Raw genomic sequence first — 14,733 nt, 5'->3', positions numbered from 1 at the left:
TGACTGTTGAGATCAGGTGATTAGTATTTGAAGTAGGTGCCATGTGGCGTGCATCACGTGACCGGACGCTAGGGTCCTACGTCCGATCACCCCGATTTCTTAGGGAACAGAGAGCCAACGGCTCTATTCGTGGAGGCTATCTATTTAAGCCCCATGGCCGGCTCAAGCTCACTCTCTTGGCCATTCGCATTGACATAGCAACCTTGTGAGCTTAGCCAAATCCCTCCCACTCATCTCCATTATTGATTCATTATCTTTGTGAGATTGGGAGAGAATCCAAGTGCATTGCTTGAGTGATTGCATCTAAAGGCACTTGGTGTTTGTGTTTTGCTGCGGGATTCACTTGTTGCTCTTGGTGATTGACACCACCTAGACGGCTTGGAGCAGCAGAGGAGGATTGGCACGAGTTGGTGATTGTTCGTGGCCATCTCCGTTGATTGTGAGGGGACTTGTGCCTTCCCCGGCGGAGCGCCGAAAGGTAACCTTAGTGCATTGCTCGTGTCATTGAGTTACCTCACTTGTGGGTAGGTTCTTGCGGCATCCAATTATGTGGACGAGGTTCGTGCAACACCTCTTAGCCATTGAACCACCAAGTGTTGGTCGACACAACGGGGACGTAGCTTGTTGGCAAGCACATGAACCTCGGGAGAAAATTGGTTGTCTCTTGCTCTTTTGTATTCTCCTAGGGATTGAGTTAATATTCATCTTGTGATTGGTTCACTCCTCTACGCGGTGGTATAATCACCTTACTTACTCATTTACATACCCGCAAACTAGTTGTAGTAAGCTCTTTAGTGTCGCTAGAATTGAGAGCTTACTTTATAGCTTAAGTTCATCTAGTAGAGCTCTTTAGTGTAGCAAGTGTGAGAACTTTTAGTGAGTAGTGACTTAGTAAATTGTGTGTCTAGTGAACATAGCAACTAGAATTGTTGGATAGGTGGCTTGCAACCCTTGTAGAGCTAGAACAAGTTTGCTTTTCGCTATTTGTCATACTAATCAAATTGCTCTAGTTGGTTTGTAAATTTTTAAATAGGCTATTCACCCCCCTCTAGCCATATTAGGACCTTTCAACGACCTCGACGGGGAAAGTGTGGGTTTGTGTTAGGAATAACTGCCCATCTAGTTGCAACCGATTCGAATCGTCGTCTCTCCCGGATAGTGAGAAACTCGACTAGTCCCAGCATCGTAGTAACCGGACTATGGAATTTGATGATTATGATGGACATAAAAATGTTACACTGGCTATGGTTACTATTGCTATGTTACATAATTATATAACACTTGTTTGGTACAGGTTAGTTGCTAATCTAGAGATGAATAGCTATAATTAACTTGGTGACTGAATTATAAAATGTGTAGTTCAACTAGTAGCTTTTATGCAAAATATTGCCAAGCAAGCTCCTCTTATAAAGCCTTGCATGATCCTTGGTGTCACCTTATTTTGGTTTATGACGGGTAAGTCTAGCTGAGTACATTCTCGTACTTAGGGTTTATTCCCATTTGTTGCAGATGGCACGGTATATCATGGGTATTGTAAGAATTGCTTCTCTTCAGCCATGGGCGAGGAGTAAGACCGTGGGCACGGTCCCTCTCTACTAGTTGATCAGGATGCTTTTGTTAGAATCGATGATAAACTGGCATGTATTTGAACAAGTGTGTGCGGTGTTGGTTTTAAAACTATGTTGCTTCCGCTCTTATATTTGAACTTGGTCTTGTAATAATTATATTTGAACTCTGATGTATGTTGAAAAACTTGTGAACTTTATGTAACATGTGGCTTGTATGTTGAATCATGTACGGTCTTGGTTGTATGTTGGATAATTCGTTATCCTTCGTGATACTCGATGGACTACCGGGTGTATATGGACTCAAGTATGATAGCGCGACCGCTCCAACGGTTGACATTGTACTTGTACTCTTATAAATTGGTCGGTTCTGCGACAACAGAAGGGGACTTAATTCATATGGGTATGACTGTATGTCACAAGCCCCACACTTGACCTTCTCCATAGCCATCGGCCGTCTTGGTGCACCCAACACCTTCACACTTACAAAGCCAAGTGACATGTTGCAGAACATACACAACATAACTCAATACGACACCTGTAATTAGCCATTAGCATAATCAAGCATATATGAATATGAACTCAACTAGGAAAGTCCAAACCTCTCAACTCTTGTGTCAATCATCATTCATTACAAATGGATGAGATCAAAACACTTCCCACCTTGGTCTCTCACTTACCCCTTTTCGATACATATTTATTCGTATTTGTAACCGAGACAAATCTGCATTCATATTCGTATATGACTTTATCCATATTTGACCCTGACTCTGAAGAAAATATGAAAACTCTGTATTTGTTCCGATTACACCGGTAATTGGACCTTTTGACTTGACTTTCTAGTCCTCACAAGGAGTTGTTGTTTGTTTTGTTTTGTTTTGTTTTTGTTTCTTAGATTGTCCCTGAATTTGCTTCCGCGATGCTTTTAAGCTCTCAAATCACTCTTAGGGTTAGCACATCATCACCTGATGAGTACAATATTGATGATTAAAAGAGAGAGTGTATGCTATGATTTTGATATATAGGTCTTGTCTTGATTTTTGCATAGAACTTTTGAGCCCTCCGTTTCCCCTGTCGTCATTCGTGTCGTAGATATGCGCCGCAGCATCCATTTGTCGTAACCGCATTTGGCTAGGTGTTCAGCGCACAATCGCCTTCCATAGTTCCATTGTAGTTTGTTTTCCATTGTAGAAGGTTCCCGAGGACGGTTGTGTGGCTTCCAGCAGCAGAAAAGGTCCCTTTCCATCATGATGCGAATACAGTTCCCCGCATAGCGTCGCTCCAATACTCTTGTACAAGACGATTTATTTAAATACCCTATTTTTCTTGAGCTTTAGCGTTAAATATACGCCAATAAAGATTCACTCGTTGATTGTTTACGCCTCAGTACAGCTGTCGTCCAAAATTCCTGAAAGCAGCGTATGAAAAGGATTCCAAGCAGTAGGCATATGCGCGTCAAGAACATGGCATATTTTGCCCAAAGAAACGAACTCGCCGTTGGATGGATCGTGGACGGCGATTGGAACCGACTGCCGTATATCTATCGCCGTAACTATTCAAGCTGGTGCGCAGGATGGTTCATCAGGAATTACACAACGACAATTGGATTAAAGCAATGCGAGCACGTATCACCACAACAACTCAACTCCAAGAATTCATTGGCTTATGGATTTGATTACAAAATGTTCAGCTGCAGCCCCATGTACATGACACAATTACATGGAAATGGACAGCTGACGGTACCTATTCCACCCGTTCGGCATACATGATACAGTTCCGAGGCTCACATCGGAAGTTCCAACGTGACCTCATTTGGAAGGCACGAACAGAGAATAAATGCAATACACGTCTGGATCCTAATACACGACAAAATCCTAACAACAGACAATTTGCAAAAGAGGGGCTAGCCGCACCAAGAACATTGTGTCTTGTGTAATGGGCCTCTGACAACATGGCTTCATCTCCCCTTGCTTTGCCCCATCGCAAAAGCCGTCTGGGACCAAGTGATCGCTTGGGAAAACTTTGTGGTGCAATGGCCACAACAAGAACCGACCTCAGTTGCCGATTGGTGGGAGCTGCAAGTAAGATACAAAAGCAAGACCGCAGGCGTTTCAATGGTATGGTGATTTACATTATATGGAATTTGTGGAAGAAGAGGAATAGAAGAATCTTCAAAAATTTGTGGAAGAAGAGGAATAGAAGACATAGTGCAATGGCATAGGGCAACGAATTTTAATGGGGGGCCAAACTAGCAGTGCGAGGCGTGTTTTTCTCCTCTATAGTCTTTGGACCACGGTGTTTTGGCATCTCATGTGTCATGTATATATAAACATTTTTTCACTGCTTAATTGAACCACAGAGCTCTTGCCTTTTTTTTAAAAAAAAAAAGAGAGAGACGACTGCCGTAGCTGCCAACGTCAGGACCCAGTCTCATATATAGAGTCATAGCAAGCGGACAATCCTTTGCAGTCCCTCTCTGTGCTGATGCATTCTATGCTTGGTAATGTAATGCCAGATTGCCAGCTTGCTGCGACGTCGCGTCGCGGTTCTCTGCGCACGATCGACCCACCGGCCGCTTGCAGCCACGAACGGTCTGAAAAAACAATCCTGAACTGTTCTCACCCACTGGCAATCCAAATTTGCTTCTCTTCATACGCTGGCACGTATACGACGACGGCTCAGCTGTCGGTACGGTACGCGTTACTGCTCCCCACCAATTGTCATTGCGAAACTGAATTTCTCCTCGATGAACACGAGGCCGCGAGGTTAATTAGCACTGTTTACGGCAGTACAGAACAAAATGGGCATATCCTCTGGATTTATTTACTGGGCGAGGGATCCGAAGACACTGACAGGTATGCTGCAATATTGGTTGTATCTACCCCTCCATTCTGTCATGCAGTAGCAAATCCTGTCTTTTTCCTCGAGATGCATCTCTATAAATACCCATGACGACCAAGCCGGAAATCCTGTCACGAAGGCCAGCTCGCTAGCGTCGCAGTGAGTAAGCGGAGAGCCGGCCGGAGACGACGCGCGCGGAGGAGGATGGCCAGCCGCGGCGGCGCATTCGTGGTGCTCGTTGTCCTGTGCTCGCTGCCCGTGCTGCCGCTGCAGGCTTGCGCCACGAAGAAGCCCCTCGTGCCGGCGATGTTCGTGTTCGGGGACTCCCTGGTGGACGTCGGCAACAACAACCACCTGCCCAACGTCAACAACAGCTGCAAAGCGAACTACCCGCCCTACGGCGTCGACTACCCCGGCCACTTACCGACCGGCCGCTTCAGCAACGGCTACAACTTGGCGGACCATCTAGGTATGCATGCATGCATGTGGAAAGTAGCAGTAGTACATGCACATCAACCTGTCCTTTTTTTTAGCGATTGGAAACTGCTGATGACGAGAAGGAAAACTAATTAGTGAGACTGACGAAGAATTGTTGCCGACTGATATGATCGAACAGCTCAGCAGCTGGGCTTTGCCGAGAGCCCGCCACCTTTCTTCTCCCCGACGAACGCGAAGGCGAGGAGGTTCAGTCGGCTGACGAGCACGGGCGGCATCAACTTCGCGTCAGGAGGGTCGGGGCTCCTTAATACAACCGGCGGCAGTAAAGTGGTATGCATGCAATGCTTGGCCTGGATTCGATCAGCAGAGACTCACGTATATATCATCACCGGCCGGTTTCTGTTTGATTTGATGCAGTGTGGCGGCCAGGTGGTTTCCATGGCCGAGCAAGTCGGCAACTTCAAGAGTCTCGTTCGGACGTGGGAGAGCAAGAAACGGAAACAAGCGGCGGCGGCGGCCGATCTCATCTCCAATTCACTCGTCTTCATCAGCGTCGGCAGCAACGACCTGTTCGAGTACAGTGATTTTTTCGCAGATCCTAATCACGACCCCAACGTTACCCGCAACGACCCCGCATTTTTGCAAGAACTCGTTACTCTTTACGCGGCCTACGTGAAGGTACATACATACATACTCTCTGTCTGCAGCAGATCTAATGGAAGCCTAACTTGGCATGCATGCATCATCGTTTTCCTAATAAACGACGACGTGGAATTAATGGATGCTTCAGGACTTGTACGCCGCCGGGGCAACCAAGTTCAGCATCGTGAGCCCGTCGCTGGTCGGGTGCTGCCCGTCGCAGAGGAAGATAGCCAATGAGTCGAACGACATGGACGGCTCCGGCTGCTTCAGCACGGCTAACAACCTCTCCTGGCAGCTGTACCCCATGATCCACTCCATGCTGCGGAACCTCAGCCAGAACGAGCTGCTCGGCATGAAGTATTCCCTCGGAGACGCCATCGGCATGGCCCAATATATATTGGGCCACCTTCGCACGCCTCCCAACAGTAATCTAATCTAAAGCTCCTTACATGATCCTAGCTTGCCGCGATCTAAAGAAACAACTCCATGGTTTTTCTGACGACGCTGATGGTGTTTCAATTTGTTTGTGTGCACTATACAGTCTTCACTACGCCGCCCTACCGACCGTGCTGCGGCTCAGGGGATTTTGGTGGCACCGGGTGCAACGACTCGGTTCCGCTGTGCGACGACCGGAGCAGCTTCTTCTTCTGGGACAGGTTCCACCCCACCGAGGCGGTGTCGGCGATCACCGCGCAGCAGCTCTTCGGCGGCAACGGGACCTTCGTCCACCCGGTCAACGTGCAGCAGCTGGTGGCGTCGTCGGCGTCGCGGCCATGAGCTAGCAACATTTTATTTGCATGGTTGTCAAACCTCATGCATGCTCCGATGATACGAATGATATACTACTATCACTGCAACTGTAATACCAATAATATAATAAGTGTCAGTGTGACAGTATGGGTGTGACAGTTAGGAGATTGGTTTTATTAGGGTTTATATATACTATAGAGATGATTCTTGTGGGCGTCGAGACTCGAGAAGGTTCTCATCAGGGCGGCGTGTTCGTGACCGAAGATTCCAATGCACTGATACCTGTTGCTTGTCATGTAGTACTTCCCAGACAAAATATGCTGGAGTATATAATTATATACACACACATCTCGGACCAATGATAATGACTGCATTGTGTTGTTTCTATGTTTTATTTAAACTCTGTGCGCCGCACTAGTCCTTTTTGTCAGGTAGGGAGGGTGAACAGCCATGTGGTCCTCGGACTTTTGATCGATTCTTAGTTTGTTCCCTCAGGCTTTGGATTTTTTGTCAGGTGGAAAAATCAAAGGGTGAACAGCCATATGGTGCTCAGACTTTTGACCGATTCATGGAGGAATCAGGAGGAAGGAATTTGTGAGAGAAAAATACTGTTTAGAATAAAAAAAAGCAGATTAAGCTGGGTTTAAGGACACACGAACGGGACCTTAGTTTGTTCCCTCAAGCTTTGGACTTTTAGTTCAAAACTGATCCTAACAGCCAAGAGCAACTTAGGAGTTTGCCCTTGTTCAGAGAAAGCCATTAAGAGAGAGAGAGTTCATCTAGAATTTTGGTTACATGGATGTGAAAGGACCTTTCGTTTAGAGGTAGGGCTGTGCAGTGGGACACTAACCATCAAGGTTCATACCATGGTATCATATCTTTTTTCTATTTTTTTTAAAAAGTAGGATACACGCACATGTGCGCATTCGGTGAGGACTCTAATCTTTTCTTTGTGTGTGTACGGAGACGCGCACATGTGTGTGTACCTATGGTGTGAACGAGGAGTATGTGTTGTATGTGTCCAAGTTGTACCCGATTAAAAAAAGAAATTTGGTTCAATAATACTTAGACGCGGGCACCCGCCCCACGCCGCCACGCTGCTGCCACCTTCCCCCGCCACGCCCCCCCATCCCGCACCGTGCGGCTCCCCCATCCCACGCAGCGCCCCATCCCACGCTGCACCGCGTCCCCCACCGCGCCCACTCCACCTCGCTGCACCTGTCCCCCACCGCTATGCGGCGTGCCCATCCCCGACCATGGCAAGGTGTTGCCGAGGTGCTTCCACTACCGCAGTTCCCCACCAGGAAGGTCATGGCCGTCGCGGCGTGCGACCTCAGCAAGGAGATGTTGCGCTGAAAGCGTATGTTACAAATGTATGTTTTAAGTATTTCAGATGTTTCAGAAGTATGTTGCAAGTGTTTTATATGAATATTGCAAAAGTAGATCGGGATGCTGCATATGTTGCAAGTGTGTTTTGCAGAGGCAATTTGAGTTAGGTCATGGTAATGGAAATTGATTGGGCAATCATGGTTGTCATGCCCCTGACGATGGAAATCGTTTTGGTTTTCAAAGGATGGACGACAAGGTTAAGGACGGACTAGTTTTAAGTGTCGTTTGGTGTTGAAAAGACACTTAGAGTAGTTTAGGACTTTGTTTTTCCTTTGGTCGTACTATTAAGGGGTATTGACTAGTAGCTTGACCTAGGTAAGTCTAGTGGGTTAGTGTCGATGTTTGACCACCGATAGTCTGCCACGGGGGTACCTGGGGCAGTATGTTCGAGTTTCAGCGTATGCGGAACTCGATGGTTAACGCAAGAGACAGTCAATTTATCCTGGTTCAGGCCCTTGATCGCAGATCGAGTAACAGCCCTACGTCCAGTCGGTGTTAGCCTTTGCGTTGGATTGATTATGAAGTATTGTGTCGTACAATTGCTCTGTTGAACTCCTGATCCAAGGTGCCCTGCCCTCCTTTATATAGTCAGGAGGCCAGAATCCTAGTCGGTTTATAATGAGAGTTCCTAGTAGGATTACAGAGTAATACTACTAATAAGATTACATGAGAAGAATCTTAATTGGTCTAGGTCTTCTTCCTTCCTTACGGGGTATCCTGTGGGTCCCGTACCGACAAGGCCCCGAGCACTTCATGGTTGAGTTCTGGAAGCCTCGTCTTGTTCCTTCAAGTCTCGTTGAGCAGGAACAAGTGTCGTCCGAGTGCTTTCTTGAGCGAAACCGTGTAGCGCTTTGTGAGATCTTTACGTGGTGTGTACTTTTTGTACTTTTTTGGAGAAAAAAGTACTCCTATTTGGATGTAGCCCCCGAGCCTCTTGCTGTTTGGCACAAGGAGCTTGAGGGTCTTTTCTTGAAATCTTCCTGATTCTTCATTGAAAGGCTCCCCGACTTCCTTGTTGAAAAGAGCTCTGATGCTGTGTTTGGGTTCTTTTTGTCTTGTGGCCCTGACGCCGTCTGTCTTGAAGAAACATTCTGAGTGGTGTGCGCTTTTTTGGAGAAAAAAGTGCACTCACTAAGTGTAGCCCCCGAGCCTCTTGCTATTTGGAATAAAAAGTTGGAGGGTCTTGAATCTGAGTTGTTTGATAGAACCGTATACCTCTTCTTTTGCAGCCCCCGGGCATATATCCGGGTTGTTTTGTTCAGGAAGAACTCGGAAGCAGGATTTTGGCATATTCTCTGGTAATCTACTGTTGTCAGATGTAGTTGTATGGTGGTGGTTGAGTTTGAATGCCTTTTGTTCATGGGTTGTACTATGTCGGTATATTCTTCCGAATATGCCCGTCTTCGAGTACTGTTCCCTCTCGCCTGAGTCTTCCATTATTGAGTCCCGTCTTTTCACTGTGTCCTTTGTTAGTCTTATTTTGTTGGTACTCCTAGTCCATGTGCACCGCTCCTTTGATCTATAAATACCCTCCCGGAGTGCTTGCTTTCATCCATTGAACATTCTGTTGAAACCTTTGTGATCACTAATATGGTAGTTTGTGAAGTAGAGCAGCCCTCGGACATGTTTCGTAGTTCCTATGTGTCTTGTTGTAGTTGGAGGAGGTCTTATGATAGGGATTAGAGGTAGGCTAATCTCGCAGCAGCAATATACCAGGATGTACGTGGCGGTAGTTGGAGGAAGTCTTGTGATGTGGACTTCGTTCCTTCATCTGGTAGTTCTGGGTTGATCTTCGTCGCCTATCTTGAGACTGTCCGGTGCAGATCAACACCATATCCAGCATCACATCGGTCTTGGGTAGATAGATGCTTGCCGGCCTTCTCTGCTCCATGTTGTCCTGCCATGCTGCTGATTTTCGCCTTGGATGCACTGCGTCTGTCCTTTGAAGAAAACAGTGTAGCCGATGGCGGTTTGTCCTTACGAGTAGCAATTTGGGACACATAGTCGTTCTAGAGCCTAGCCATGTCCGTGTTCTTCTTTGCTACTTTGCTTTTTGTGGTACCGAGTACGTTGGGTCTTATAAAATTTGCAATCTTCTTTTTTTGAAGTCGCTTGTAATGGAAAGAATCTTTGTCTTCTAAGTTGTTATTTACTTTTCTGCTGTAGTTCTGGTTGCTCATGATATTCCTGAGTTCTTTTTGTAAGAACCGAGTTCTTATGTTCCTTGTGAAGTTGCCCTTCTTTTCTTCTTTGTTGATGGGTTGTTCTTGCAGTTATCTGATAGATCCGCAGTAGTGTTAGATGGATAAGTCTGAAATCTGCCTGTTGAATTGTACCGTTGTGTGGATTTGTGCCCTCCGTCATTTTAGCTATGTCGGTAAATAGACCGTTGTGTTCTCACACGGTGCTTTAATGGGCATGGTGGGCCATTTTTAACGCTGTAAAATCTATTTAAAGACCCTTCATCTTCTTTTTCTTTACTGCCTTTCTCTTGCCTTCAAACCCTAGCCCTCAGTCATCCGCCGTTGCCATTGCCGCTACCGTCTTTAGCGCCGCCATCTAGGTTTTCTTTTCCCCTAATAGCTTTTTGCCTCTGTTAGTACATGGGTAAGAAGAAAACCGCAAGTAAGTCCCAGTCTTCTTTCGTGGACGAGGAGTCGTCACTCTCTGTGATCGAGAATCAGGAGTTTGTTGCCATGAGGGCCGCCCAGAAGTCTTGGCCGACTCCGACGACCACCGAAGAGCAGCTCCGCGAGCTTGTCAGCGATGGCTTGATCCAGAGCAAGGCTTTTGCTGAATGGAGAGTTCCAGGCGAGCATCGGGTCCCCGCTCCAGGTCCTGGTGAGATTGTTCTTTTTATCTCTTTTATTCGCGCTGGACTTTGCCTTCCCGCCTCTCCTTTTCTTCATCAATTTCTCAGCTACTTTGGGATTTGCTTGAACCATCTTGCTCCTAATGCAGTTCTTGACCTTTCTATCTTTGTTCATCTTTGTGAAGCTTTCCTTGGAATTCCCCCTTTCTCTTTCTCTGTTTCGTTACTTCTTTCGCCTGAAACCCCAACCCTGCCGCGAAGAAACCAGTGTTCTTGGTGGTTGTGGGATTCAATTTTGCTAGGGTCTTAAGAGCAAGTTCTTTGACTATGACCTGGTCAATTCTGTAAGAGATTGGCGTGCCGACTGGTTTTATGCCACCAATCTGATCCCTTCCCTTGCTGTCCACTCTGGATCTGGTCCCGTGGTTAATGACCGATGGGATAAGAACCCTGTGTCGCCCGCTGAGGTCCAGGCAATCCAGCCATTCCTTGATAGGATTAGTATACTGAAACAACAGGGTTTAACCGGTTTCGGTATTGTCTCGAGTTTTCTTCATCGCCGAGTTCAGCCTTTAAAGGAGCGGGAGCACCTTGGCTTCGAGTACTCTAGGGCTGAGGATCCTTCATGCATGGTCCCAGCTCTTGAGCTGACCAATGAGGAGGTACTCGAGCGTCTCCAAAAGATGCTGAAAGGAGCAAGCGTCGTCCTGCTTACTATCTCTAAGTTCTCTGCCAACATCCCGCCTCCAGCTATAAGTTGTTTATCTCTTTGTTTGGGTACTTTATGTACTCTTGCTATATCCATTTTTATTTAACTTTTCCCTATCTTGTCGTTTTATTCTTTTTTGTAGGAGTTTGGGCGCAACTTTGTTGACCCGATCCCTCTTGACATTCTCCCTGCCGTGGCAAAAATTGGGGGGAAACTTGCTGGAGCTTCCACAACCAGTAAGTTCCCAATCTCCATGGTGCTTCCTAGAGTTTCTTCCGGATTTGTTGATGTATATGAAGAATATGTTCCTCGTCTAGTCCCCCATGGTCCTCGTAGTGTCTCGAAGAGGGGGCGAACGGATGGGTCTTCATCTGGCCTGCCTGCTTCCAAGAAGTCTCGCAATCCAAGTACTCTTCTAGGTACTCTAGTTGTAGCTAGCATGCTCTTAGGTGAGCATATTTTATACTCTCTGTCCCTTTGTTTTCTTATTTTTATCTTAAACCGAGTACTTTTATTCTTTTTCAGCGGGTGCTCTGGTGGCCTTGGTTGAGACCGAGGGGGAAGAGGATGATGAAGTACCCCTCATCATGCAGCGGTGAGTTATTTTCACATTCCCCTTCCATTGAATTTCTCCTCTTTGTCTTGACTTTTAGTCTTGATCTTTTTGAAGTAACCAGATGTCGGGTATGAGTTCTTTTGAGGTTCCTACGCCGGCATCTTCTGAAGCTCCGGTGTTGAGTTCTTTGGTAGCCTTGGTGTCGAGCTCTTCCACACCTCCGGTGCCGAGTTCTTCCTTGGCTCCAGCCCCGACTTCTTTCGGGGCTCCAGTATCGGCTATACCGCTCCTGTTGCCAAGTGGTGGGGACGTTTTTGTCGCCGTGGTCCCCCCTGTGAGGTCTTCTTTTGGCTTTGCGAGGAAGAAGGTGGCCGGGTGAGTAGATTCTGGCTTCATCCTTTTGCTTCTGTTCTCCTTTTTTTCTGGTTCTCATCGGTGATTTCTTTTATCAATTTTCAGTCCTTCGTCTTCTCTCGCTTCTTCGTCGACTTCTTCTTAGCCCTCCGCCGTGCCACCAAGTACTGAGCCTCAGGACTCACAGCGTACTATTGGTGAAGTGGCTGTGGGGGCTACGAAGCTTTCTGGCAATGGTGCTGCTGCAGACTTGGCCGCCCCGGAGGTGACCGTGACCATTGCGTCGGGTCCTTCTGAGGGATTGGCCTCGGCTTCCTGGGAGGTCGCTCTGGTCATTCCTTCTTCGCCTCGGCTGGCCTCTCCTTCTCCTTCTCTTGCCTCCAGCGGTCCTCCTTTTGCTGATGATGTGGTGCAATAGTTCGATGCCACTCATCGGCTATCAGAATTAACTGCTACCTGGGGAAACTTGTCGTCTCTTGCGACTTCTTTTGGAGAATAAGCTCCAGGTAAGCTTTTTCATCGTTCCTTCTTTGGATGTTCACTTTTCTTTGATCCTTATTCTTTGTTTTTCTTTGTATCTTTTTGCTCAGTCCTTCTCTCATGATCATACCAGCTTCTTTTTCTCGTCTGAAAACAAGAAAAAGTTGTCTTCAGAAGTGAGCGCCCTAAAAGCTGATCTTGATCTCCTCTAGGCTGAGCTAGAGGCTGAGCATCAAACGCATTAGGATGAAGAAAAGTCTCTTCATGCCTGGCCTGTTGAAATCGAGAAGCAGAGGGATGCCGCTCTTTAGGAGGCTCGAAAGAACTCAGAGGCCATGAAGGACTTGGAGGCCGTGAAGAAGGAGTGCAACGGTATTGAGGGTTATTTTTGTTTCTTTTTGTATTCAAACTTTCCTTTCTACTGACTTGTTGCCTGCTGCTTTGTCCAGTTCTCTAGGTTGAGAAACAAAAACTCTCGGAGGGTGTTGAAGAAATGAAGACTCTTGTTCGTACGAGTCATAACAAGGCTGAGGAGGTAATTACTCATGCTGAAGAGGAACTTGTGCTTGCTAAGTTGATTAGGCGTGGAGCTGATAGAGATCTTGTGTAGGCTCAAAAAACCATTGAAGACTTGTCTGGTAGGTTGGCGACGGCTACTGAGAACTGGAAGGCTTTGTGGAAATCCTTTCGTTCAGTAGCCGACATTCTTCGAACGCCAGCAGATGATGGGCAATCTTGGGCTCAGTTGATTCCTCAAATTTCGACTCATTTCCAAGAGTTTGTGAAGAGGTGTGCTCAACTGTGTACCAAGAATGTTCTGGCCCAAGTCTGGGTTCTTGCTCCAGCGGCTCCTTTGTCCAAGATAGCAGAGGAAACTGATAGTTAAGAATACATCGATGCCGTTGAGAGGAGGGAGCCTGAAGTTGAAGACTTAGCTAGTAGGATAGTAGATAATCTCAATATCGTTCTCCCTTCTCCTGATGATGAGGCTTGATGTATTTGACTTTTATGCCCATGCCTTGTAATATGACATGATACTTCTTTTTTGAATGAAGGTCTTTTTTGTTGATGTCTTCTTTGTTTGAATGCCCTGCCTATTCCTCGGATGATTTGTCGAGTACTTTTCTGTTTAAGTAAACAACTTGTGTTGACAACCTTTCTTGATCTGTCGAGTGCTTGTCTGGCCTTCTCTTGTGCCCTGTAAACAACTCGTTGTATGTAGATCTTTGTGTTGACGACCTTTCTTGATCCGTCGAGTTGTAAACAACTCGTTATATGTAGATCTTTGTGTTCTTGGGTATCTCCAGTGTAGCCCCCAAGCCTCATGCTATTTGGTACAAGTAGCTGGAGGGTCCTGCTTTTGATATTGCTCTGGTCTTATGCCCAGGCTTAGTTTCAGTCATTTTGATTTTATTTCGGGTGTTAGCTTGTTAGCTACCCTCATCGGTGGGCTCAAGTGTCTTTTCAACTATTTTGCTCTCGGCCGAGATGCTCAGGCATCTTTTCAGCCATTTTGCATTTTATTTCGGGTGTTAGCTTGTTAGCTACCCTCATCGGTGGGCTCAAGTGTTTTTTTCAACTATTTTGCTCTCAGCCGGGATGCTCAGGCATCTTTTCAGCCATTTTGCATTTTATTTTGGGTGTTAGCTTGTTAGCTACCCTCATCGGCGGGCTCAAGTGTCTTTTCAACTATTTTGCTCTCGACTGGGATGCTCAGGCGTCTTTTCAGCCATTTTGCATTTTATTTCGGGTGTTAGCTTATTAGCTACCCTCATTGGCGGGCTCAAGTGTCTTTTCAACTATTTTGCTCTCGGCCGGGATGCTCATGCGTCTTTTCAGCCATTTTGCATTTTATTTTGAGTGTTAGCTTGTTAGCTACCCACATCGGCGAGCTCAAGTGTCTTTTCAACTATTTTGCTCTCGGCCGGAATGCTCAGGCGTCTTTTCAGCCATTTTGCATTTTATTTCGGGTGTTAGCTTATTAGCTACTCTCATCGGCGGGCTCAAGTGTCTTTTCAACTATTTTGCTCTCGGCCGGGATGCTCAGGCGTCTTTTCAGCCATTTTGCATTTAAGTAGTAACTTGGATAGAGCCATGAGACGTATGTTTGTCGAGAGATAATCATCTTTATTGATCATGAATATTGATGTGTTACAATGATACATTGCGGCATCTTTGTTGATCATGAACGTTGATC

General features: G+C 46.5%; 1 protein-coding gene across 1 annotated transcript; it reads left to right on the top strand.

Annotated features, from left to right (window-relative positions):
- Positions 1–4,558: 4,558 nt before the first annotated feature.
- Positions 4,559–6,539, top strand: LOC136495196 (GDSL esterase/lipase At4g16230-like). The gene is made up of 5 exons (XM_066491178.1): positions 4,559–4,875; positions 5,023–5,174; positions 5,262–5,522; positions 5,635–5,911; positions 6,028–6,539. The coding sequence occupies exons 1-5, from the start codon at positions 4,611–4,613 to the stop codon at positions 6,261–6,263; spliced, it is 1,191 nt and encodes a 396-aa protein (XP_066347275.1). The 5' UTR covers positions 4,559–4,610; the 3' UTR covers positions 6,264–6,539.
- Positions 6,540–14,733: the final 8,194 nt, after the last annotated feature.

The sequence above is a fragment of the Miscanthus floridulus genome, chromosome 12 (assembly GCF_019320115.1).
Source record: "Miscanthus floridulus cultivar M001 chromosome 12, ASM1932011v1, whole genome shotgun sequence".
Taxonomy (NCBI): Eukaryota; Viridiplantae; Streptophyta; class Magnoliopsida; order Poales; family Poaceae; genus Miscanthus; species Miscanthus floridulus.
This window is presented reverse-complemented; position numbering and strand designations above follow the sequence as displayed.

Excerpts from the sequence above, each read along its gene's own strand:
- LOC136495196 (XM_066491178.1), top strand. The coding sequence starts at position 4,611 with ATGGCCAGCCGCGGCGGCGCATTCGTGGTGCTCGTTGTCCTGTGCTCG. Across the intron at positions 5,523-5,634 it reads TTTACGCGGCCTACGTGAAG|GACTTGTACGCCGCCGGGGC; the intron begins GTACATACATAC and ends TGGATGCTTCAG. Across the intron at positions 5,912-6,027 it reads CCTTCGCACGCCTCCCAACA|TCTTCACTACGCCGCCCTAC; the intron begins GTAATCTAATCT and ends TGCACTATACAG.